The 25,748-nt window shown below is 37.9% G+C and overlaps 2 protein-coding genes and 1 pseudogene across 2 annotated transcripts; 1 reads left to right on the forward strand and 2 right to left on the reverse strand.

Moving 5' to 3' along the window:
- Positions 1-615: 615 nt before the first annotated feature.
- On the forward strand, positions 616-1,566 carry LOC125079227 (olfactory receptor 52A5-like). Its single transcript, XM_047692707.1, has one exon. The coding sequence runs from the start codon at positions 616-618 to the stop codon at positions 1,564-1,566; it is 951 nt and encodes a 316-aa protein (XP_047548663.1).
- A 3,545-nt stretch (positions 1,567-5,111) lies between these two features.
- On the reverse strand, positions 5,112-6,065 carry LOC125080186 (putative olfactory receptor 52P1). The gene has a single exon (XM_047694064.1). The coding sequence runs from the start codon at positions 6,063-6,065 to the stop codon at positions 5,112-5,114; it is 954 nt and encodes a 317-aa protein (XP_047550020.1).
- Positions 6,066-21,275: 15,210 nt separating this feature from the next.
- Positions 21,276-22,273, reverse strand: LOC125079746 (putative olfactory receptor 52P1; annotated as a pseudogene).
- Positions 22,274-25,748: the final 3,475 nt, after the last annotated feature.

Below are 25,748 nucleotides of genomic sequence, written 5' to 3' on the forward strand. Positions count from 1 at the left end.
TTACATCTTAATAGTACTAAGTTTTCCTTTTAGGCACAGAGACATTTAACTTTTTATTATAGCAATGAATCTTCACAAACAGATTATTGTCTTTAAAGTCAAGGTCACAACTTTGTAACTTCCTATTTTTCCATGGTATAGAATACTGCTTGGAATGGGGAATGTTCCTTTTTTTTTTTTTTTCTTCCTCTTTGTATTGACTGCAGACTAAATGCCTATGAATTCCTCTTGGGTAAAAACAAAATTGATAAATGTAATATCTTATATTTCTGAACCTATTATTAATCCAAACTAATATTTTGTAACTCATAAATGTGCACAAATGCACATACAATATCAGGTGTGACTGGGTCTGCTAGGCATACTGAATTGTCCTGTGTATTTGTCTGCCTTCATAGAGAGAGAGAGCCAGAGATAGAGACAAAGAATTTTGGGAGCCTGTATATGCATTTCTAGACTTACATCATCAATGAACACATATGATTGACAAAATGCCTTTTAAAAACACATTCAATTTCTGTTTCTAGAAATTTCAACAAATCTAGATGAGAACAAATAAAGAAGAGAGAAACCAATATAAAACTTGAAGCATTAATCAGGCAGCTCTAAGCCAAAATGTTCAATCTCAATGACACAGTCTTCATGCCCTCAGTGCTGACACTGATCGGGATCCCTGGATTGGAGTCTGTGCAGTTCTGGATTGGAATTCCTTTCTGTGCCATGTACATCACTGCTCTATTTGGAAATTCCCTGCTCCTGGTCATCATCAGATCTGAACACAGCCTCCATGAGCCCATGTATCTCTTCCTGGCAATGCTTGGAGCAACAGACATTGTTCTCAGTACCTGCATCCTACCCAAAATGCTAGGAATATTCTGGTTTCATCTGCCAAAAATATACTTCGATGCTTGTCTCTTTCAGATGTGGCTCATCCACACCTTCCAGTCCATTGAATCAGGAATTCTGTTAGCCATGGCCCTAGATCACTATGTGGCCATCTGTGATCCCCTGAGACATGCAACCATCTTTACCCACCAACTTCTCACTCAAATTGGGGTTGGAGTGACGCTCAGAGCAGCCCTCCTTGTAGCTCCGTGTCTCATCCTCATCAAATGTCGGCTGAAACACTACCAGACCACTGTGGTCTCCCATTCATACTGTGAGCACATGGCCATTGTGAAGTTGGCAGCAGAAGACATTCAAATCAACAAGATCTATGGTCTCTTTGTGGCTTTCACTATACTTGGATTTGACATAGTCTTCATCACACTCTCTTACATCCAAATATTTCTAACTGTCTTTAGTCTTCCTCAGAGGGAAGCTAGGCTCAAAGCCTTCAATACCTGCATTGCCCATATTTGTGTCTTCCTCGAGTTTTATCTACTGGCTTTCTTCTCCTTCTTTACACACAGGTTTGGATTCCATATTCCACCCTACATTCATATTCTTCTGTCCAACCTTTATCTGCTTGTCCCTCCTTTGCTCAATCCTATTGTGTATGGGGTAAAGACCAAACAGATTCGAGATCGAGTGTTTAAGATTTTCTACTCTAAAGATCCATCTTGATTTCTCATTTAACTCTTTTTAAGTAATAAAATTTCACTTTGAGAAATACTAGTTTGGGGTCAGATTTTGTGCTTTCTCAAGTTCATTTGTGCTGCTGAAATATACAGTTCTAGATTTTACTTTGGAGACAAGATCTGTCTCCTATGTAAACAATTTTAACTTTTATGAATATACAATCAACTCATGAGTAGATGGTATAAAAGGCAGAAAACATGAAGACTTGTTTCTAACTTAGTCAATGAAAATTTTTCTTTAATCTTTCAGTGAGGATGTTTCTTTTTTTTTTTTTTTATTTGACAGACAGAGATTACAAGCAGGCAGAGAGACAGTCAGAGAGAGGAGGAAGCAGGCTCCCTGTTGAGCAGAGAGCCCGATGTGGGGCTTGATCCCAGGACACTGGGATCATGACCTGAGCTGAAGGCAGAGGCTTTAACCCCACTGAGCCACCCAGGCGCCCCAGTGAGGATGTTTCTTAAAGACACAAATAAAATTTAAGTGGTTAACCTCGATTAAAAATATTAACTTCATGGGGTTCTTCAAAAACCATAAATTCATTCTAAAGTTGATAATTCTGATGACCATGTACAATTTGTTTTCTAATTTTGATTTCAGTAGTCTTTCTCCTCAACTTTATCATCCTCATCATTTTAATTATCATCACCATTCAAGTTTTAATTATTTTCTGACTTACGTTCATCTGAGCACTAAGAAGTTTTGGATGTTTAATTTTGTATTGGAATGAAAATTAATACATTTTTAAAATCTAAAAGATTTGGATTTGTAGAAACTTGAATATGTAGTTACTAAGAGTTCCTATAGACCCCCTACCTAGTATTCCTTATTGTCATCTTTCATTAATATATGTTACAGTTAGTGTATCAATATTGATAAACTGATTTACTAAATTCCACATTTTATTCATATTTCTTAATTTTTACCTAACTTCCTTTTTTTTCCTTCCAAGATCCCATCCTGGATGCCACATTGCATTTAATTGTCAGGTCTCTATACGATGCTCTTGGCTATACCTTTGTGAGACTTCCCTTATTTCTAAAGACTTTCAAAACATTGAAGAGTATGTTCAGATATTTCATAGGAATCTTTTCCATTGGAATTTATCTGATGTCATTGTATTGATTAGATTGGAATTATGTGCTTTGTGGAGGAAAATCATAGCTGTTAAAGTCCCATGTTGATGGTACATATTATCAACATAATTTATCCATTGTGTATATTAACCTTAATTGTCAGATTTCTCCATTTTAATTCCATTTAATTTCATTTTCATACTGAACTTTTGGAACTTTTGAACTTTTTGATTAACCAATGGAGCCACCCAGCTCCCCATCATCTACACATTTTAAAATATATTATACTTTTTTTGTTTGTTTGTTTATATTATCTGGGATGGCTGGTGGATTTTATTTTCTCTTTCTTAATTAATTTTTTACCATTTAATTTCTCATGTATCTTTGGCCTATTTTTGACACTTAAACACTTGCTGACATTAACTGTTTTGTGTCACTTGACATGTTTTTCACTGAGATAAGAAATGTTTTTAGAAAAAAAATACATTTTTTAAAGATAGTTTGTGTGGGGGAATAAGTGCAAAATGCCCACTTTGAGATATGTTGAATTAAATAAGTAGGACCTTCTAGGAGATATACCCAGTTGGGAACTCTATTTAAACATTTTGAAAAGTACCTTTATTAGTTGATCTTAATATTTTCAATGGCTATCATAGCAGTGAGCATTGGTGTGTATGGAAGGTTGTGTTGACTATTGTGATAATTATGTTTCACCCATTGTTTCATTGAATTCTGACTTTAGCACTATAAAGTATAAAAATTATTTTCCATGTTTCTCAATGATGAAGTTAGGATTTATAATGTTAAAAATGACAGTCATCCAGCTATTAGTGATGGGTAGGAAGCAGTATTTAAATGACCTTTCCCCCCAAAACCCAGTCTAAAATATCTGATTAACCCACTCAATATAGACTCATTGAAGAAATGGAAGAACTACATGATAATTATAAGGAAACACAATTATTTTCAACATAAAACAAAGATGTTGATAAGATACATGCACAGTCATTAACAAATAAGAATGTGGCTGTAGATGAAACACCTAAAAATGTAAAGTTTTTGAGGAATTAATTCAAGAGCACAGAATGTTCATGTAATGTCCACAAAATAAATACCAGTCCTGATCAAAAACTAACAGTTTCCAATTTAATGAACCTTTCATTCCATGGTGATCTAAAGTAAAACAATATTTTGAACAGAGCATTTTACAGATATGCCCGATGTAATAATTTATTCTGTGTTCCCTGCATAATAAAATTAACATTAGATTAAGAAGTGAATCATTTTCAACTTTAGCACTAAATGAATGTGACCAAAACAAATTGATATTCACTAAAGAGAAAGAAGGAAGGAAGGAAGGAAGGAAGGAAGGAAGGAAGGAAGGAAGGAAGGAAAGAAGGAAGGAAAGAAGGAAGGAAGGAAAAAGAGGGGGAAATGGCATGTGGATAAAGTCGTATTTTCAGAGATTTTCTTAGTGTTTTACTTAAGTCTGGAAAGCATAGTTATAATGTTACCAGGCTATACTGATTGGACATTTCTCTGGTAAAATAGAAGCAATTCTTGCTTGGGGTCTTGTCAAAATATTGTAGTAGATTTATCACTTATAAGGAGTTTTAAGAAAACTGAAGAAATGTACCACAATATCTAAAAGAAAGGAAGATGTGGGGGATAAAAAAATAAAGTGTTTAGAGGAATAAGCTCCCATAATCATAAAGCAAGTAATTGTAAGCACATTGGTGGATAATATTGCACTATAAGGAGCATATATTTTGAAAGCCAGAGTTCCTGGGTTCAATTCTGCATTGCTTTGTGCTAGGCGAGTTACCTTTATGCCATTTACTTAAACTTTCTGTGCCTCAGTTTCCTACTTGGTACAGTGAGAATAATAATACCATCTATATCACAGTATAGTTTTGTGAACAAAAGGAGTAAATGCATATAAAAAGATTAGTAAACAGCCAAACCCACAGTGATCATTATTTGAGTGTTAGGCAATTATTATAACTATTACAATAAGAAAAATGAAACTTGAAAATAATGACTTTTACTCAGGAATTTTTAATCAGTGCAGGTAACAATTGAATTGGGAAAAAAATCATGTTTATAAATTACATTGTCCAATGTACTGAGAATTTTAAAATTATTATAATAATCTTAGTTACTTCACATTTTTGAATATTATAAAATATTATCCACAAATATAGAATACAAAGTAATGTCAATAATAAATAAATAACAATTATTGCAAATATTTATTGAAAGCTTCCCATGAAACTTATTTCTAAGAGAAAGAAAAGGAAATATTAAAAAATGAAAATAGAGAGAAAAATGTACAACATCACATATCCCTGCTGAGAGGTATAAATGAATTGAGAAATATCATGTTGAGACAAAGCTGCAACTATTATGAATGTACCATAATTGTATTAAACAGATATGGGTTTGTATTTACATATTTTAGTTTTCAGAAATCTTCTTGTTTGGAAAGAAGAGACTAACCACTCGGTCACGAATCTGCTTGGTCTTGACACCATACACCAGAGGATTGACTGTGGGAGGCACCAAAAGATACAAACTTGCAAAAATTATATGAATGCTTGGAGGTACCTTCTTGCCAATGCGGTGAGTTAGGAAACTAAACAGCGCAGGTGTGTAGGACACAAGTATTGTGCAGACATGAGCAGCACAGGTGCCCAGTGCCTTCGAGCGGGCATTCTGGGAAGATAGCTGGAAGACTGCCTGGAGGATTTTAATATAGGATGTGGCTATGAGCCCTAGGTCCAACACCATCACTGAAAGGGCCACAGAGATTCCATATGCTCTGTTAATGAGGGTGTTGGCACTGGCCAACTTCACCACAGCCATGTGTTCACAGTAGGCATGGTTGATAACATATTTATTGTAATACGGTAGCCTTTTAATAAGAAGAGGACAGGGCAAAACCATAAAGGCAGCTCGGGTCATACCAGCAAGACCCATTTTAATGATCATTGGTGTTGTTAGGATGGTTGTATAACGCAATGGGATACAAATAGCTACATAGCGGTCAAACGCCATGGCAACCAAGAGGGCTGACTCCACTATGCAGAATGTGTGGATAAAATACATTTGTGCTAGGCAGATACTAAAATCAAACCTGTGAGCATCAAACCAGAAGATACCAAGCATCTTGGGGGCTGTGGAAGAGGCAAGAGCCATGTCATTCACTGCCAGCATACAAAGGAAGAAATACATAGGCTGGTGGAGGCTTGGCTCTAGTTTGATGGTGATGATGATTACGCTGTTCCCCAGTAGGGCCAGGGCAAACAGGAGGAAGACAGGGATGCCAATCCAGCAATGAAAAGCTTGCAAACCAGGAATACCAACCAGGAAAAAAGATGAGATGTAGTGATGTGTAGCATTGTCTGCCATGTTAAAACTGGAAACTTTGCAAGCTTGGATGTAAAGTAACCAGGCTAATCCCCTCTGGGCAGAAAACAGGATGGCAGAGTAATCCTGCTAGCACCTGAAAGATTAAAGCTTGAAATCATCAGTAAACCACTTTATTCTGAGTCTCAAATCTTCATCTGCAAATGAGAAAACTGTGTTCTATTTCAGAAAATTTTTCCTGTATTTTGCAATTTTATTTAATTCTACTCTATTTTTTTATTTCCTACTAGAGGATCAGTTAGTAATAAAATGACCTCACGGTTATGTCAAAGTCAGTGTTGGATTCTGTGATACAAACAGTAAAAAAAAAAAAATGTCAAGTCTTGTCAAGGACGTTGAGATGAAGTATAGATATACATGAATAAACACACATACACACAATAATTAACAAATATTTCAAAATGCAATCATTATTTTAATAATACTGTTATTCATAAAGAACATAACTAATCAGGAATTCAGAATAAGATCTTATCCCAATAGGGAAGAACAAAGCTTATAAAAATTAAATACAATAAGTGCCTTATCATCAAAGACAAATTTATTCCTATTTTAGAAGAATTGCTCAAGATGATCTGAAAGTGGAAGAAAGAACATACGATCTGAAGGTGGACAGCATAACATAATCATATAAACAGGGAAAAGGAGGAAGATTTTAATTTCTTTATGCTGGTAAATGATTTAAAGTTGCTACAAATAAGCAGATTAGTGGTTAATAAGCTGTTTATTTTCTGCAAAGCCATCACTCTCAGCTCTAAACTCAGCCCTACCTCTGGCTGGCTCCAGACCTGCCTAATGACAGTGAAGAGCAAATCAGGTACAATTCAGCCTGACTCAGCTGAAAAAATATTTTCATATGACTCTTGTTCTGACCATACCCTTTAGTTTTGATAACTCATCTCTGTTTTTCTTCCTACCATCCAGTTTCTACCTAATATCTTAATTCTGGAACATGCACTCTACTCTTCTTAAATTTACTCTTTTAAATTTACTGCTTCTTAAATTTACCTCAATTTCTGTTCACTAACTCCACTGATGTGAAAGCTCATGATCTAATGAGAAATATTCTGAATGGCAAAGCTTCCTTTTATGAAGGTCTAAATACTACCGGTGTAGGGAAAAAAACTTTCTGGCTATGGAATCTGCATTCCACTATTAAGCATACTACACTGGGACTATATGAATATCTGAGGTATTTTGTAAGGAATTGAAAAATGTCAAATGAGTCGTAAAATGTTTCAGAAAAAAACCAGAGCTTAAACTTCAACCACAATATAGAAACCTAGAGTTGTAGAAATTATTATATATGGATGAAGCCTGTAAATCCAGACAGAGAACTTCAGACAAAATATACAGGATATAAAAAATTCAAACTAAGAAAGTCTTTTAAGTGTGTATTAAACTTTTGCTCTTGGAGATCCTCACATAATTGTTTTCCACTCGGAAACTTGTTTTGCCGAGTTTCATTCTTGTATCTTCTTCTGAGAGTCCCAAACATGCAAGAGACTAATTTACCTAGAAATATAGGCATATACATTTTAACTAGGAAACATTACTTATGACTGCAAACAAGAGTAATTACTTTTGGTAATGCTCTTGGTATATGCAAATACTTCAAGATCATCTTTTAGTTTTCAGTAAATTAATTTATAAAATAACAACATATTTAATCTATACCAAGAGAAAATAAAACTTCCCATTAAACAAAAGATTTCGGTGAGAGCCCTAAAGTAGGGCACATAAGAAATTACAGAGGATGCCCCCCACATGGCAGTCTGCTTGTTATCATCTCCACTTCTACCTAGAAGGTCTTCTCTATCTTCTCTCAGGCTTAGTTTGAAAGAAATATTGAAAAAATCCATTTGTTTCCATCAGGCTATTCTTTATATTATGTTCGGCAGACAGTCTGGGAGGACATTCAGAGTATCTATTAACACAACCGTCCCTTGTGTTTCTGAGTCATGTTAAGTACCCTATTCCTTCTGACTCTCTGGGCTTTGCCATTTTGCCTGTTTCTGGGTCAAGCCATGTTGCCTGTTTCTGAATCTGCCACATCAGAGTAGAGGACTCTATACCTTGGCAAATACCGTGGCAAATACCACGGCATTTTTTATACAGTGCTTTTGAATGCATTATCTATTTCATATTAATGTATTATAATAATAACACAAATATATCTCACACTAAAATCAGTAAGTTCTCCCATCCTTCCCCCATGTGATTTTATCTTACATGCTGGCCACAATGGCCACCCAGAAATTAAATTAGGAAATCACAGAATTTTCCTTACCTCCTCAATCTGTTTATATCTAATACTTCAGTCAGCAACCATGAAGTCCTTGTTTCTGTTAGAGCTCTTACTGTATGCTTTGTAAGCATTTATTTTCATGTCAACCATGTTCATCAGTGTGAACTCCCAAAGGAAGTTTCTGAATCTTAACTTTCAGTAGATTCTGAGAGAAAGATGGGATGTTTCTGTACTTCCTCTTCAGTTTCTTAAGAATTTCACAGATTTTTATCTTGCTTCCAAGGTTTCTGATCTCCCAGTGAAAGGTTACATAACCAGAAACTTCCCTATAGCAGAAATTTCCAAGGTTCTTCCATAAACAGGGTCTCAGTGTGTGTGTGTGTGTGTGTGTTTAAGATTTTGTTTGGTTCCTCTTCTACTACCAAATCATATTACTCAATATCCGTTATGTCTCATAAAAGTGTATCATCATTTATGTTTACAGATCATGCCTTCCCATTTTACTTTCACCTGCTTTATCTTAAATTCCATCTCACAAATCACAATATATTGCAGATGATAATAAAAGCAACTATTATTCTCTGAAAATCTTCAAATGTTCATTTTCCATTGGAGCATCTAGGTCAATATGCTATGCGGGGCTGGTTAAAAAGTCTGACTGTGGTTGCCATTGGAGCAGTGAGGACTGTAGTTGAGTCATAGCTGCCATTGATTTATAATGGGCTATCTACATGCTCAGGAGGCCCCTTTATATGGAAGATGGATAGGTCCTTTAGGAGAGAAGAGGACAAAGGAAAAGAGTACTGGGCCAGGACTGAGCACAAAGCAGTAACAATGTCTCTCCAGAACAGCTATGTAAACTCCCCAGAGCTTGTATGTGGGTAGTACTCCTGTGTTTCTCCTTTGGAGGATACTGTCTTGAGAGACTCTCTCACAATGCCCAGTTGAATGAGATGGCTGAGATGTCCACCAAATATGCAATTCACGGAAGTAATCTGTGAGAAGGGTTAGAGAAAATCAATTTAGTGTGGGCAAACTATCTGAAAATTAAGAGAAGCAAATTGTTAACCTTAATTCCAGTATGATTATCATTGAATTTGCACCTATGTCTTGGGAAAAGATTAATAGTCTGAAAGTGTAAAGGTAGCTCAGGGTATTGCATGATCTCTGATTGTTTTCCTTTTTCTCTTGTACGATTTTACTGACACAATTCTCATACATTGGTCACCTTGCATTTCTCCTCCCCTATTAACATGTGTTCACATGCATGTACAGCCTTGTGTATTCAGTCCTTCAGAGTTGATGAGTCAGGATTGCTCTCTGCTGTGACTAAACTTGTCTATCATCCCTCCAGCTGTGCAATAAATGATCATACTTATTTCCTTATGTTTCTGGTAATTTCAAGCTTTCTATGTTCTTCTGATCTGATATAGAGGCATAAAGAGGGTTTCAGGGTCCTTTTAATTTCTACCTCCCTCCTTAGCCAGAGTAAGATCATCTACTTACATGTTAGAGTGTCTTATGTCCCATTTTCTCTGCCATAAACTGATTTTACTCTTCAGTTTTCTATTGGAGATTCTGTATTTTTCTTGCAGTTGTGCAGGAATTAGATTTTCCTATCTAAGTCTTGCCAAAGGAATTGCAAGCACCTTCTCCCAGTTGATCTCTTACCTTTGTCTATGATGTTCTTAGCGCTACAAAAATCCTGCATTTGACAAAAAGTCATGAAAATTTCACAGTATGTTCTTGTGCTTTTGGAATTTTTTTGTCTTTCATATACTTGTTATCTTCCCGCGTTACCTTCTACTAACTTCCTAGCTTTAACTTAAGCTTTTGGGCTTTCATTTGTTTGGACTTCACCATGTTTTCTATCAGACATAAGGTAGAGGTCTACTTTTATTTATTTATTTTATAAAAATAAGCCCATTTTATCAGAAGCATCTAAAATATGTTATTTTCCATTATTTTGTGGTGTCATCTTAAATGTATGTTAAATTCCTGTATATAAATGAATGTTTCTTTACTTTCTAGTTATTTTTATGTTTGTATTTATCTTTTTGTGCCTATATATGACATTTCATTGCCATGCCTTAGTAGTATGCTTTGAGAGCTCTTGCTGTTACTTCTCAAAAGTAAATGTTCAATCTATAAACACTTAATTTTCATATAACTTTAGAGTTGGTTTTCAAGTTCCTAAAAAATGCAACTGAAATATTGATTTGTATTGCATTGATTTTGTGACTGAGAAGAGAACATTCTAATATTTTACTCATTCACTCAGATCATTTCTATGTCTGTTAATTGAATCAAAATAAAAAATTATCCATAAAGGTGTTTAATATTTTTGGCTGGTTTGTAGATACCTTATAACATTTCTTTCTATTAAAATAGAATATTATATTTAATCATAATTTAAAAATCTATAGTACTTGAACAGATAAATTATTATCTAAGTTGATCTCATGTCAAAAATAATAATTAGAAGGTGTTCTTCTATGCACTAACTGGTTTTGCTAAGAAAATTACACAATCATCCATAAATGACAACTTAATTTCTTCTTGTCCTATTCTTACACATCATATTTCTTTGTGTATCTTTATAACATTGACAAATTGTCTATTTGGTATTTGAGCACTGAATTTGAAACAAATATACTTTATGTATTTTTTATTATTATGTTCTCTAAATCCCTGTTACATCAAAATGATGGAGAGTTTTGTTCAAAATGTCATTTTGTTAATTTTCTTATATCAATTCCTGAGAAAAGGATGCTAAAATCCCCACTGATAATTGTTGCTTTTTTTATTTCCAACTTTATTTCTGTGTGGTTTGGTTTCATGAATTTTGAAATTAGTTATTAGATAAAAGCACTTGCATAATTGTTATGCCTTATTGATGAATAGTCACCTTTATAATTAGAAACTATTCCTCTATCTCTTGTAATACTCCTGGTCTTGATGTATATTTGTCTGTATTAATATATCAATTCTACTTTTTTTATGAAGAGCCCTGTCATGTTTTATTTTTCCTATTTTTTTTTTTTACTTTTAACCTACCTACAACTACCTAAAAATTTTTTTTTATTAATTTTATTTTTTATAAACATATAATATATTTTTATCCCCAGGGGTACAGGTCTGTGAATCACCAGGTTTACACACTTCACAGCACTCACCATAGCACATACCCTCCCCAGTGTCCATAATCCCACCCCCCTCCCAAACCCCCTCCCCCCATCAACCCTCAGTTTGTTTTGTGAGATTAAGAGTCTCTTATGGTTTGTCTCCCTCCCAATCCCATCTTGTTTCATTTACTCTTCTCCTACCCCCATAACCCCCATGTTGCATCTCCTCTCCCTCATATAGGGAGATCATATGATAGTTGTCTTTCTCTGATTGACTTATTTCGCTAAGCATGATACCCACTAGTTCCATCCACGTCGTCACAAATGGCAAGATTTCATTTCTTTTGATGGCTGCATAGTATTCCATTGTGTATATATACCACCTATACTTTATCCATTCGTCTGTTGATGGACATCTAGGTTCTTTCCATAGTTTGGCTATTGTAGACATTGCTGCTATAAGCATTCGGGTGCACGTGCCCCTTCGGATCACTACGTTTGTATCTTTAGGGTAAATACCCAGCAGTGCAATTGCTGGGTCATAGGGTAGTTCTATTTTCAACATTTTGAGGAACCTCCATGCTGTTTTCCAGAGTGGTTGCATCAGCTTGCATTACCACCAACAGTGTAGGAGGGTTCCCCTTTCTCCGCATCCTCGCCAGCATCTGTCATTTCCTGACTTGTTAATTTTAGCCATTCTGACTGGTGTGAGGTGATATCTCATGGTGGTTTTGATTTGTATTTCCCTGATGCCGAGTGATATGGAGCACTTTTTCATGTGTCTGTTGGCCATCTGGATGTCTTCTTTGCAGAAATGTCTGTTCATGTTCTCTGCCCATTTCTTGATTGAATTATTTGTTCTTTGGGTGTTGAGTTTGTTAAGTTCTTTATAGATTTTGGACACTAGCCCTTTATCTGATATGTCATTTGCAAATATCTTCTCCCATTCTGTCAGTTGTATTTTGGTTTTTTTAACTGTTTCCTTTGCTGTGCAAAAGCTTTTGATCTTGTAAAATCCCAATAGTTAATTTTTGCCCTTGCTTCCCTTGCTTTTGGCAATGTTCCTAGGAAGATGTTGCTGCAGCTGAGGTCGAAGAGGTTGTTGCCTGTGTTCTCCTCAAGGATTTGGATGGATTCCTTCCTCACATTGAGATTCTTCATCCATTTTGAGTCTATTTTTGTGTGTGGTGTAAGGAAATGATCCAATTTCATTTTTCTGCATGTGGCTGTCCAATTTTCCCAACACCATTTATTGAAGAGGCTGTCTTTTTTTCAATGGACATTCTTTCCTGCTTTGTCGAAGATGAGTTGACCATAGAGTTGAGGGTCTATTTCTGGGCTCTCTATTCTGTTCCATTGATCTATGTGTCTGTTTTTGTGCCAGTACCATGCTGTCTTGATGATGACAGCTTTGTAATAGAGCTTGAAGTCCGGAATTGTGATGCCACCAACTTTGGCTTTCTTTTTCAATATTCCTTTGGCTATTCGAGGTCTTTTCTGGTTCCATATAAATTTTAGGATGATTTGTTCCATTTCTTTGAAAAAAATGGATGGTACTTTGATAGGAATTGCATTAAATGTGTAGATTGCTTTAGGTAGCATAGACATTTTCACAATATTTATTCTTCCAATCCAGGAGCATGGAACATTTTTCCATTTCTTTGTGTCTTCCTCAATTTCTTTCATGAGTACTTTATAGTTTTCTGAGTATAGATTCTTAGTCTCTTTGGTTAGGTTTATTCCTAGGTATCTTATAGTTTTGGGTGCAATTGTAAATGGGATGGACTCCTTAATTTCTCTTTCTTCTGTCTTGTTCTTGGTGTAGAGAAATGCAACTGATTTCTGTGCATTGATTTTATATCCTGACACTTGACTGAATTCCTGTACAAGTTCTAGCAGTTTTGGAGTGGAGTCTTTTGGGTTTTCCACATATAGTATCATATCATCTGCGAAGAGTGAGAGTTTGACTTCTTCTTTGCCGATTTGGATGCCTTTAATTTCCTTTTGTTGTCTGATTGCTGAGGCTAGGACTTCTAGTACTATGTTGAATAGCAGTGGTGATAACGGACATCCCTGCCGTGTTCCTGACCTTAGCGGAAAAGCTTTCAGTTTTTCTCCATTGAGAATGATATTTGCGGTGGGTTTTTCATAGATGGCTTTGATAATATTGAGGTATGTGCCGTCTATCCCTACATTTTGAAGAGTTTTGATCAGGAAGGGATGCTGTACTTTGTCAAATGCTTTTTCAGCATCTATGGAGAGTATCATATGGTTCTTGTTCTTTCTTTTATTAATGTGTTGTATCACATTGATTTGCGGATGTTGAACCAGCCTTGCAGCCATGGAATAAATCCCACTTGGTCGTAGTGAATAATCCTTTTAATGTACTGTTGAATCCTATTGGCTAGTATTTTGGTGAGAATTTTTGCATCTGTGTTCATCAAGGATATTGGTCTGTAGTTCTCTTTTTTGTTGGGATCCTTGTCTGGTTTTGGGATCAAGGTGATGCTGGCCTCATACAATGAGTTTGGAAGTTTTCCTTCCATTTCTATTTTTTGGAACACTTTCAGGAGAATAGGAATTAGTTCTTCTTTAAATGTTTGGTAGAATTCCCCCGGGAAGCCGTCTGGCCCTGGGCTTTTGTTTGTTTGGAGATTTTTGATGACTGTTTCAATCTCCTTACTGGTTATGGGTCTGTTGAGGCTTTCTATTTCTTCCTGGTTCAGTTGTGGTAGTTTATATGTCTCTAGGAATGCATCCATTCCTTCCAGATTGTCCAATTTGTTGGCGTAGAGTTGCTCATAGTATGTTCTTATAATTGTCTGTATTTCTTTGGTGTTCGTTGTGATCTCTCCTCTTTCATTCATGATTTTATTTATTTGGGTCCTCTCTCTTTTCTTTTTGATAATCTGGCCAGGGGTTTATCAATCTTATTAATTCTTTCAAAGAACCAGCTCCTAGTTTCGTTGATTTGTTCTATTGTTTTTTTGGTTTCTATTTCATTGATTTCTGCTCTGATCTTTATGATTTCTCTTCTCCTGCTCAGTTTAGGGTTTCTTTCTTGTTCTTTCTCCAGCTCCTTTAGGTGTAGGGTTAGGTTGTGTACCTGAGACCTTTTTTGTTTCTTGAGAAAGGCTTGTACCGCTATATATTTTCCTCTCAGGACTGCCTTTGTTGTGTCCCACAGATTTTGAACCGTTGTGTTTTCATTATCATTTGTTTCCATGAATTTTTTCAATTCTTCTTTAATTTCCTGGTTGACCCATTCATTCTTTAGAAGGATGCTGTTTAGTCTCCATGTATTTGGGTTCTTTCCAAATTTCCTCTTGTGATTGAGTTCTAGCTTCAGAGCATTGTGGTCTGAAAATATGCAGGGAATGATCCCAATCTTTTGATACCGGTTGAGACTTGATTTAGGACCAAGAATGTGATCTATTCTGGAGAATGTTCCATGTGCACTAGAAAAGAATGTGTATTCTATTGCTTTGGGATGACAAGTTCTGAATATATCTGTGATGTCCATCTGGTCCAGTGTGTCATTTAAGGCCTTGATTTCCTTGTTGATCTTTTGCTTGGATGATCTGTCCATTTCAGTGAGGGGAGTGTTAACATCCCCTACTATTATTGTATTATTCTCGATATGTTTCTTTGATTTTGTTATTAATTGGTTTATATAGTTGGCTGCTCCCACATTAGGGACATAGATATTTAAAATTGTTAGATCTTCTTGTTGGATAGTTCCTTTGAGTATGATATAGTGTCCTTCCTCATCTCTTATCGTAGTCTTTGGCTTAAAATCTAATTGATCTGATATAAGGATTGCCACTCCTGCTTTCTTCTGATGTCCATTAGCATGGTAAATTCTTTTCCACCCCCTCACTTTAAATCTGGAGGTGTCTTCAGGTTTAAGATGAGTTTCTTGTAGGCAACATATAGATGGGTTTTGTTTTTTTTATCCATTCTGATACCCTGTGTCTTTTGATTGGGGCATTTAGCCCATTAACATCAGGGTAAGTATTGAGAGATATGAATTTAGTGCCATTGTATTGCCTGTAAGGTGACTGTTATTGTATATTGTCTCTGTTTCTTTCTGATCTACTTCTTTTAGGGTCTCTCTTTGCTTAGAGGACCTTTTCAATATTTCCTGTAGAGCTGGTTCGCTATTTGCAAATTCTTTCAGTTTTTGTTTGTCCTGGAAGCTTTTAATCTCTCCTTCTATTTTCAATGAAATTTTCAATATCCTAGCTGGATATAGTATTCTTGGCTGCATGTTTTTCTCGTTTAGTACTCTGAATATATCATGCCAGCTCTTTCTGGCCTGCCAGGTCTCTGTGGATAAGTCTGCTGCCAATCTAATATTTTACCATTGTACGTTACAGACTTCTTTTCCCGGGCTGCTTTCAGGATCTTCGCTTTGTCACTAAGACTTGTCAATTTTACTATTAGGTGACGGGTGTGGACCTATTCTTATTGATCTTGAGGGGAGTTCTCTGAACCTCCTGGATTTTGATGCTTGTTCCCTTTGCCATATTGGGGAAATTCTCTCCAATAATTCTCTCCAATATGCCTTCTGCTCCCCTCTCTGTTTCCTCTTCTTCTGGAATCCCAATTATTCTAATGTTGTTTCGTCTTATGGTGTCACTTATCTCTCGAATTCTCCCCTCGTGATCCAGTAGCTGTTTGTCCCTCTTTTGCTCAGCTTCTTTATTCTCTGTCATTTGGTCCTCTATATCACTAATTCTTTCTTCTGCCTCATTTATCCTAGCCGTCAGAGCCTCCATTTTTGTTTGCACCTCATTAATAGCTTTTTTTATTTCAACTTGGTTTGCTTTTAGTTCTTTTATTTCTCCAGAAAGGGCTTTTATATCTCCCGAGAGGGTTTCTCTAATATCTTCCATGCTTTTTTGAGCCCGGCTAGAACCTTGAGAATCGTCATTCTGAACTCTGGATCTGACATATTACCAATGTCTGTATTGATTAGGTCCCTAGCCTTTGGTACTGCCTCTTATTCTTTTTTTTTTTTTTGTGGTGAATTTTTCCACCTTGTCATTTTGTCCAGATAAGAGTATATGAAGGAACAAGTAAAATACTAAAAGGGTGGCAACAACCCCAGGAAAATATGCTTTAGCCAAATCAGAAGAGATCCCAAATCTTGGGGGGTGGGGGGAGAAAGGGGATAAAAAGAGGTTCAGAAATAAAGAAAAAAAATTAAAAAAAGAAAACCAATAAAGAAAAAGTATAAAAAGGAAATATATATATATATATATATATATATATATATATATATATTAGATAAACTAGTTTAAAAATGTTAAAAAAGAAAAGGGTAAAAGTTAAAAAAATTTAGCAGAAGAAGAAAAAAAATTGAAAAAGAAAAGAAAAAAATTAATTTAACTGCAAGGCTAAAGTATCATGGGGAGAAAGCCATGAGTTCCGTGCTTTGCTTTCTCCTCCTCTGGAATTCCGCCGCTCTCCTTGGTATTGAAACTACACTCCTTGGTAGGTGAACTTGGTCCTGGCTGGGTTTCTTGCTTTTCTTCTGGGGGAGGGGCCTGTTGTAATGATTCTCAAGCGTCTTTGCCCCAGGCGGAATTGCTCGGCCCTTACCCAAGGCAGGGCTGAGTAATCCGCTCGGGTTTGCTTTCGGGAGCTTTTGTTCCCTGAGCGTTTTCAGTAGAGTTCCAGAGGGCGGGAATGAAGATGGCGGCCTCCCAGTCTCCGGCCCGGAGGAGCCGAGAGCCCGGGGCCCCACTCCTCAGTGCACCCCCAGAGAACAGCGCCCAATGACTCCCGCCACCCTGGCCTCCGGCCGCGCTCTGAGCTGACCGAGCCTGCGACCGGTTCAAGGTAACCCCAAGCTGAGAGTCACTCCTCGGCTGTGTCTCTGTAGCCGGCTTCCCCGTTCTAATACCTGTGAGCTCTGCGACACTCAGACACCCCCGATCCTTCTGTGACCCTGCGGGACCTGAGGCCACGCTGACCCCGCGTGGGCTTCACCCCGGTTAAGCCTTTGGAGCGATGTCCTTCAGCGGAACAGACTTTTAAAAGTCCCGATTTTGTGCTCCGTTGCTCCGCCGCTCGCCGGGAGCCAGCCCCTCCCCCCGCGGTCTATCTTCCCGTCGCTTTGGATTCACTTCTCCGCCAGTCCTACCTTGCAGAAAGTGGTTGCTTTTCTGTTTCTAGAGTTGCTGTTCTTCTTCTCTTCGATCTCCCGTTGGATTTGTAGGTGTTTGTAATCTTTAGATAAGCTATCTAGCTGATCTCCCGCTACCTGAAGTAGTCTCAGCCTGCTACTTCTCTGCCATCTTGACTCCTCCTCTCCTACCTACAAATTTTTAATTAAATTCATTATCATAAGGAAGAGGTCACTTTTTTCTTTCACCATACAACATGATAGGATTTAACATATGTATAGAGTCATTCAACCTCCATTGTAATCATGATGTTAGAAAACATCCAACTATATCACATTGTATGGATTTAGTACAATGTATTTATCCATTCACTCATTGAAGAACATTTGGGTTATTTCCATTACTAGGCAATTATTCATACAGCTACTATATTCATCCAGGTCTAGCTTTAGAATGAGCATAACATTTTAATTTTTCTAGTGTTACCCATTCCTGAAAAAGAAATTGATAAATCAAGCAAGCATAAAATCAGGCAGGACCTTGGGATACCTGGGTGGTTCAGTCTGTTAAGTGTCTGCCTTTGGCTCAGGTCATGATACCAGGGTACTCGTATCATCAGCCTCCCAGCTCAGCAGGAAGCATGTTTCTCCCTCTGCCTGCTGCTCCCCGCTGATTGGGCTCGCTCACTCTCTCTCTCTGACAAATAAATAAATAAAATCTTTTTAAAAAATCAAGTAGGACCAGAATATAAATACAAATCAATATGATCTATTAAACAAGATCAAATTATGGAAAATAAGGCAAACTTTAATTTAAAATAATAGAAATCACACAAAGTATGTTCTCAGACAATAATGGAATTACACTTGATAGCAATAATAGAATGATACCTAGCAAATCCCCAAAGTATTTGGAAATGAAGCAATATACCTCTAAATAACATACATCGAGGATGAGTTCTCAAGAGAAATTTATATGATATGCCCATGCCTTCTGCTGTCCATAGCTTCTGATGAGAGACCAGCTACAAATTTTATTGGGAACCTATGAATGCAATGAATCATTCTCCCGCTTTCAGCCTCAAGATTCTTTTTATCTTCAATTGACTTTTGTCAATTTAACTATGATGTGTCTATATATGAATATCTTTGAGGTTATCTCACTTATTGGTGTTTTATTTTTATACTTAAAAGCATTTGTCAAGGCCTTGGGAATAGAGATTAATGTTTTTCATTAAATTTGGGATATTTTCTGCTATTATTTTTTCAAGTATCCCCCCCCCACACACACACACAATTTTCCTTCTCTCCTCTTCTCTTATGACTCCCATCAGTATATGTCAGTATACTTTTGGGTATCCTATAGGTCCTTAAGGCTTTGTTCATTTTCTTCATTCTTTTCCATTTCTGTTCCTCAAAGAGGATAATCTCAATCGACCTCTCTTCATGTGATTACTTCTCTCTTCTGCCACCTCAGTTCTGCTGCTTTTGTAGTCATTTTCAACTTTCAGTTATTGTTCTTTGCAACTGCAGGATTTAAATACTCGAATTCAGTAATTGTCAGCTTTGAATTCTGGTTAGGACCCTGGACAGAATGGAGGGATAGACTGCAAAATGTGAAGATTTGTTTCAAATACCTTATCCTTGTCATTGACCTAGACTTGTGGTATCCTCTGTTCAGACTTATAATTTTGTTTTCAGGCTTTTAATACTTCTTTTTTTTAAAAAAGATTTTATTTATTTATTTGACAGAGAGATCACAAGTAGGCAGAGAGGCAGGCAGAAAGAGGAGGAAACAGGCTCCCTGCTGAGCAGAGAGTCTGATGCGGGGCTCGATCCCAGGACCTGGGATCATGACCTGAGCTGAAGACAGAGGCTTTAACCCACTGAGCCACCCAGGTGCCCCTAATACTTCTTTTCTTCATTTTTATTTTACCTGTTTTAAAGTGTTCCTCATCTTACATACACACAGACTTATGTGTATTAGTGGTTTCCCCATATTTAATAATTGACAACGATATCTGGAAAATAATCTCTCATCATCAGCAGTTTAAAATTAACACTTAACTGGTTTACAATTATACTAAGTTCTAAAAACTAGCCCGAGTACATTTTATGATGAATCATTTAATCCTTTATTACTCTTCTGAATTAAATTCTCATAATGTCTTATTTTATAAATGAGAGAGTTGAAGCTTGTACCAGCCTAAGAACATACCCAAAGGCACACGATGAAAAAGCAGTGGTGCCAGATTTTAAACCCAAACATCCAGATGAAAGACCGTACTCTTAACCACAACACAATGTTGTTCAATCAGGTGAGGTTATTCCACCCAGGAATAATTACAAATGTCCTGTGTGATGAAAGAGGCCAAAAGCCCTGTTAATTTTTACTTTTTAAGCCCACTGAGTTAGTGTTAAATTGAATACATGTATGGACAAATTGGGGATTAATAAGAATCACAATGTTTTGTCCAATTATTGGTTTGTTAAAAGAAATTTCTCTTGGTTATGATTATGACAAGTCGCCATGTAATTATTCCAGAATATGTGGTGAGCCATAAAAGGTCATTATTTCCCTTATCAGAAGTCTAGGCTGCAGGCAGCTTGCTGCTGTTATGGCTCATATATACATACTTTCGGTAATGAATCCTAGAATTAAAGTTTGTTTAAAGACATATTAGTTAATAAAAATAAAACTTCTGGTTATCATGAATTGGTAAATGTATTTTTGGGAATCAAAGTGACCAGACTGAGAAAGACAAATACCATATGATTTCACTCACATGTAAATCTAAAAAACAAACCAACTGAATGAACAAAAGGCAGAATCAGACCTATAAATAGAGTACAAATCAGTGGTTGCCAGTGGAAAGGAGGATGAGACAATGGGCAAAAGGGGTGAAGGAGAGTGGGAGATACAGGCTTCCAGGTATGGAATTAATGCAGCATGGGAATAAAAGCTTCTGCATAGGAAATACGGTCAATGAGGACGTAATAGCATTGTATGGTGACAGATGGTATCTGTGCCGCAGATGCGACACTTGAGAGCACAACATAATGTAGAGGGATGTTCAATATTTGTGTTGCTCACCTGAAACTAATGTAACATAGTGTGTTGACTATACTGAAAGAAAGAGACTAATTCCCACCCCCCGACCAAATTAACTGAGAGTTTATTCTGATAATACTTGTTTAGTTATTTCACATTTGGAGATGTGATGTAAATAACTTTGAAATAATTCCATATTAAGATATATGGGGGTGCCTGGGTAGCACAGTCAATTAAGTGTCCAACTCTTGGTTTCAGCTCAGGTCATGATCTCAGGGTCATGAGATCAGGGCCCCTCTCAGGCTCCACACTCACACAGAATCTGCTTGAGATTCTCTTCATCTCCCTCTGCCCCTCCTGCTTGTATGCACTCTCTCAAAAATAAATAAATATTTTAAAAAATAAGATAAAATACATAGAAAATAATAAAATTGATGAAAATATTAAATATTTTCCATATGACATATTATGATTTGATTTGAGATTATTTCAGTAAACTGAAAACATAAGTTTATATAATACAATTTTTTATGTAACTGGAGAGCATCAACTCTTCCTGCTGCAAGGCATAAGGAGAACCCAGAAAGAACAGTTGGAGACTACTTTCTGTTGCTCATCAGGGTAGCCATAACTTTCAATAATCATGTTTTACTAATTTGGGCTGAAATTTACGTATTTTAGTTTTCAGAAATCTTCTTGTTTGGAAGAAGAGATTAACCACTGGGTCACAAATCTGCTTGCTCTTGACACCATACACCAGAGGATTAACTGTGGGAGGCACTAAAAGATACAAACTTGCAAAAATTATATGAATGTTTGGAGGTACCGTCTTGCCAATGTGGTGAGTTAGGAAACTAAACAGCGCAGGTGTGTAGGACACAAGTATAGTGCAGACATGAGCAGCACAGGTGCCCAGTGCCTTTGAGCGGGCATTCTGGGAAGATAGCTGGAAGACTGCCTGGAGGATTTTAATATAGGATGTGGCTATGAGCCCTAGGTCCAACACCATCACTGAAAGGGCCACAGAGATTCCATATGCTCTGATAATGAGGGTGTTGGCACTGGCCAACTTCACCACAGCCATGTGTTCACAGTAGGCATGGTTGATGACATATTTAGTGTAATATGGTAGCCTTTTAATAAGAAGAGGACAGGGCAAAACCATAAAAAAATAGCTCAGGTCATACCAACTAAACCCATTTTAATGACCATTGGTGTTGTTAGGATGGTTGTATAACGCAATGGGATACAAATAGCTACATAGCGGTCAAACGCCATGGTAACCAAGAGGGCTGACTCCACTATGCAGAATGTGTGAATGCAATATAACTGTATAAGGCACAAATCAAAGTCAATCCAATGTGCATCCATTCAGAAGATACCAAGCATCTTGGGGGCTGTGGAAGAGGCAAGAGCCATGTCATTCACTGCCAACATACAAAGGAAGAAATACATAGGCTGGTGGAAGCTTGGTTCTAGTTTGATGGTGATGATGATTACGCTGTTCCCCAATAGGGCCATGGCAAACAGGAGGAAGACAGGGATGCCAATCCAGCAGTGAAAAGCTTACAAACCAGGAATACCAACCAGAAAAAAAGATGAGATATAGTGATGTGTAGCATTGTCTGCCATGTTAAAATTGGAAAGTTTGCAAACTTGGATGCAAAGTAGACAGGCTAGTTCCCTATGGGCCAAAATCAGGTTGACAGAAAGATTGATTCACTATATGGAGACTCCAGGCATACTAAGATAGCCTATCTAAAAGGCTGACTCTTCCCTGAAACTTCTGGAAGCTGCTGGGTCAATCACTTCACTATTATGAACCTCAGGACCTTCATTTGCAAATAAAAAGTTTGAATCAAGTTCTTTTTAGAATTTTCTCTTCTCTGTTCAATCTTATTCTTGTCTACACTTTCATTTTTATCTACCAAGCATACAGGTCATGATAAAATTTCTGCTTCTTTGTGTCTAGGAGTTTCCTGAATTGTGTGACATCAACTTTGCTTTAAGAAAGGCAAAGGCCACTCCTCTCAGGGAATTCTTGATCAAGTACAGAAATACATGCAGGCATACACAAACACACAGGTGCATGCATGCTTATATATAATAATTTGTAGGTTATGTAAAAGGCAATTATAATCTTAACAACATGGTAGTCTATAGACAAATAGTCAGGAATGCAGAATAAGAGAATAAGAAATCCAAGCAGCTTAAATATAACCAAAATTCTTGTGAACATTAAAAATAATAAACCCATAGAAAATGCTTTCTTATTTCAGAAAAGATCTTAAAGATAATCAGAAGGACAGGTTTTTAGAAGCATGTCTCAAAAGTGAGGAATATCAGCTGAAAACAGTAGAAAAACATGAATCTGCCATAGAGTTTTAAATTAATATTCTCCAGAAAACAGGTTTGTTTTTTTTTTTTTTTCCAATGGCTTTTGTTAGGGTCCGTGATCAAAGGAATGAGACTGATATAAAGCAAAAACCAAACAAAGCTTTATTTCACGCCAAGCATCAAAAATCAAACTGACCGGTCAGGGCTATCTCTTACGAAAAGATGACGAGGATGATTCCAACAAGGTCACTCCCAAAAAGGCCGCTCTGGACGAGGCTGCTCTGCAGATGAGGCCGCTCCCCGGTTGGAGCCGCTCCCAAGAAGAGGCCACTCCCAAGAAGGCCGCTGCTGGTGAGGTCGCTCCCCGGACAGGGCCGCTCCCAAGAAGAGGCGATGACGACAGCGATGATGAGAGGGAGGACAACACCAATGACACAGATTCTGCTCCCCATGATGCCACTCTGACAAGGCTGCTCCGGTGAGGCTGCTCCCCAGACAAGGCTGTTCTGGCGAGGCCGCTCTGGAGGAAGCCTCTTTCCTGACGATGCTGCTCCTGCAGGGCTGCTCACTGAGGAGGCCTCTTCCCAGACGAAGCCACTCCCCGGAATGACACAGCTCCGGTGAGGCAGCGGCTCAGTGTTCCCGGAGAGGTTGCTGCCATCTAGGTACCGTTCCCCGCAGCGCCGCTGCCGAGGGTCGCAGTGTGTGGGCGGGAACGCTGGCGTAAGGGCCGCTGGTGTCTCAGTGCCGCAGGCATCTCGGGGCTGCAGGCATCGGGGCACTGGTGGCGCGGGACCGCTGCCGTCTGGACCACTGGTGGGTTGGGGCCACTGGCGTCAGGACCACTGGCGGCTCAGGGCCGCTCGACCACTGGCGGCTCGGGACCACTGGCATCGGGACCGCTGGCATCTGGACCGCTGGCGTCTGGACTGCGGGCGGCAGAACCGCTGGCATCGGGACCGCTGGCGGCTCCGGCCGCAGGCATCAGGATCGCCGGCGGCTCGGGGCCACGGGAGGCTGGACCACCTGCGGCGCTTATAGCTCTTACAAGAGCTGTTACAGCTTTTCTTCTGCTCCTGCCGACTCTTCTGCTGCTGCTCCCGCTGACTCTCCTTCTTCTGCTCCTTCTTCTCTCCTCTGACAGCTCTCTTTCTCCCCTCGCAGACCAAACTTTATGGGGGTGGTTGAGCCCCGCCCCTACACAGGCGGCCAATTGAATCCCAATTCACCCCAGTGGATATACGCGTGCCCCACTGATTGGACGTCTCCACCTGGCCTGTCCCGCCCCTACATCCGGGGTCCACACGCCAGTTCCTATGGGAGGGGCAGGCCCTTACAGCTATATCTCCACAACTTTTTATTTAATTCTAAAACAAGTACCTATATGAGTACATTTATCAGTCCATCCAATTTTAATAAGTGTATACTATGTTTCAAGTAATAAGGAAAAACTGGTTTGTTTTTTTTTTTTTGCGCCATCCAAGGAAAGTTAACTTTATTCAACATCTCATCAAGTAACCATACACAACTTTTTTTAAAGATTTTATTTATTTATTTGAGAGAGAAGGAGAGAGAGAGCACAAGAAGGGAAGGTCAGAGGGAGGAACAGACTTCCTTCTGCGCAGGGAGCCCTATGCAGGACTCAATCCCAGGACTCCAGGATCATGACCTGAGCTGAAGGCAGTTCATTACCAAACTGAGCCACCCACACATCCACCATACACAATTTTTAAAAAGATTTACATGAAAGTTAATTTAATGTTTTAAGCGATGGGGGAAAGTTGTAAAGAAGTTACTTGCCCTCAGAATTTTTTTTTTTTTTTTGGAAAATTTTATTTCTTCATCCTTTCAGATATTTGAAACATTGTTATCAACACACATTTTCTGCTAATGGGAATAATGCAAGTTCATTTGGTATTCTGCCTCCTCTGACTCCTGGCCTTGATCCTAGTTTTGCAACCACCATTGCCTAATGGTAAGGAAGAGCAAAACAACTTCCATCCAGTCCCCCAGGTCTGAGTGCCACAAGCATCTTCTCATGTTCCTTCACTGATCTGGTCCTTTTGGTCTAGTAATGGCCCTCAAACCTTCTTCTGAGGATCAAATTTCCTCCTAATATCATAATTCTGGAATGCACACCCCAGTCTTCATAACATGCTTTTTTAAAATTTGTAATTGTCCCCAATATCTGCTCCTAAACTCAACTGATATGAAAGTTCAATAAATATTAATAAATATTCCTACTGACAATACATCTTTGTTTGAATGTCCATATAATATCTGTGAGGGAAGAACTTTTTGCTTATAATATGCATATTGTCCTTTTAAGCATATGCTACTCTGGACCTATATGAGTAAATATCTGAGGTATTTCCTTATAAGAAAGTGAAAATTCAAATTCGACTTAATCATTATAAATATTTCAGGAGAATTCAGAATTTAAACATTATCCCAAATACAAAGGGCCAGAGTTAGGTTAGGTATTGCCACATTGGATGTGAGTCCCATAACCTCAGGTAGAATGGTATATAGATATAGATAGATATAGATATAGATATAGATATAGATATAGATATAGATATAGATATAGATCATACTTGCTGAAAGATATCAAACAAGCAGTAATTTTAGCAAACCCAAAAGCTGGGTTAAGCTGCTGCCTTCGGCTCAGGTTATGATCTCAGGGTCCTGGGATCGAACCCTGCATCGGGCTCTCTGCTTGGCAGGGCACCTGCTTCCTCCTCTCTCTCTCTCTGCCTGCCTCTCCACC

The sequence above is a fragment of the Lutra lutra genome, chromosome 10 (assembly GCF_902655055.1).
Source record: "Lutra lutra chromosome 10, mLutLut1.2, whole genome shotgun sequence".
NCBI classification, from domain to species: Eukaryota; Metazoa; Chordata; class Mammalia; order Carnivora; family Mustelidae; genus Lutra; species Lutra lutra.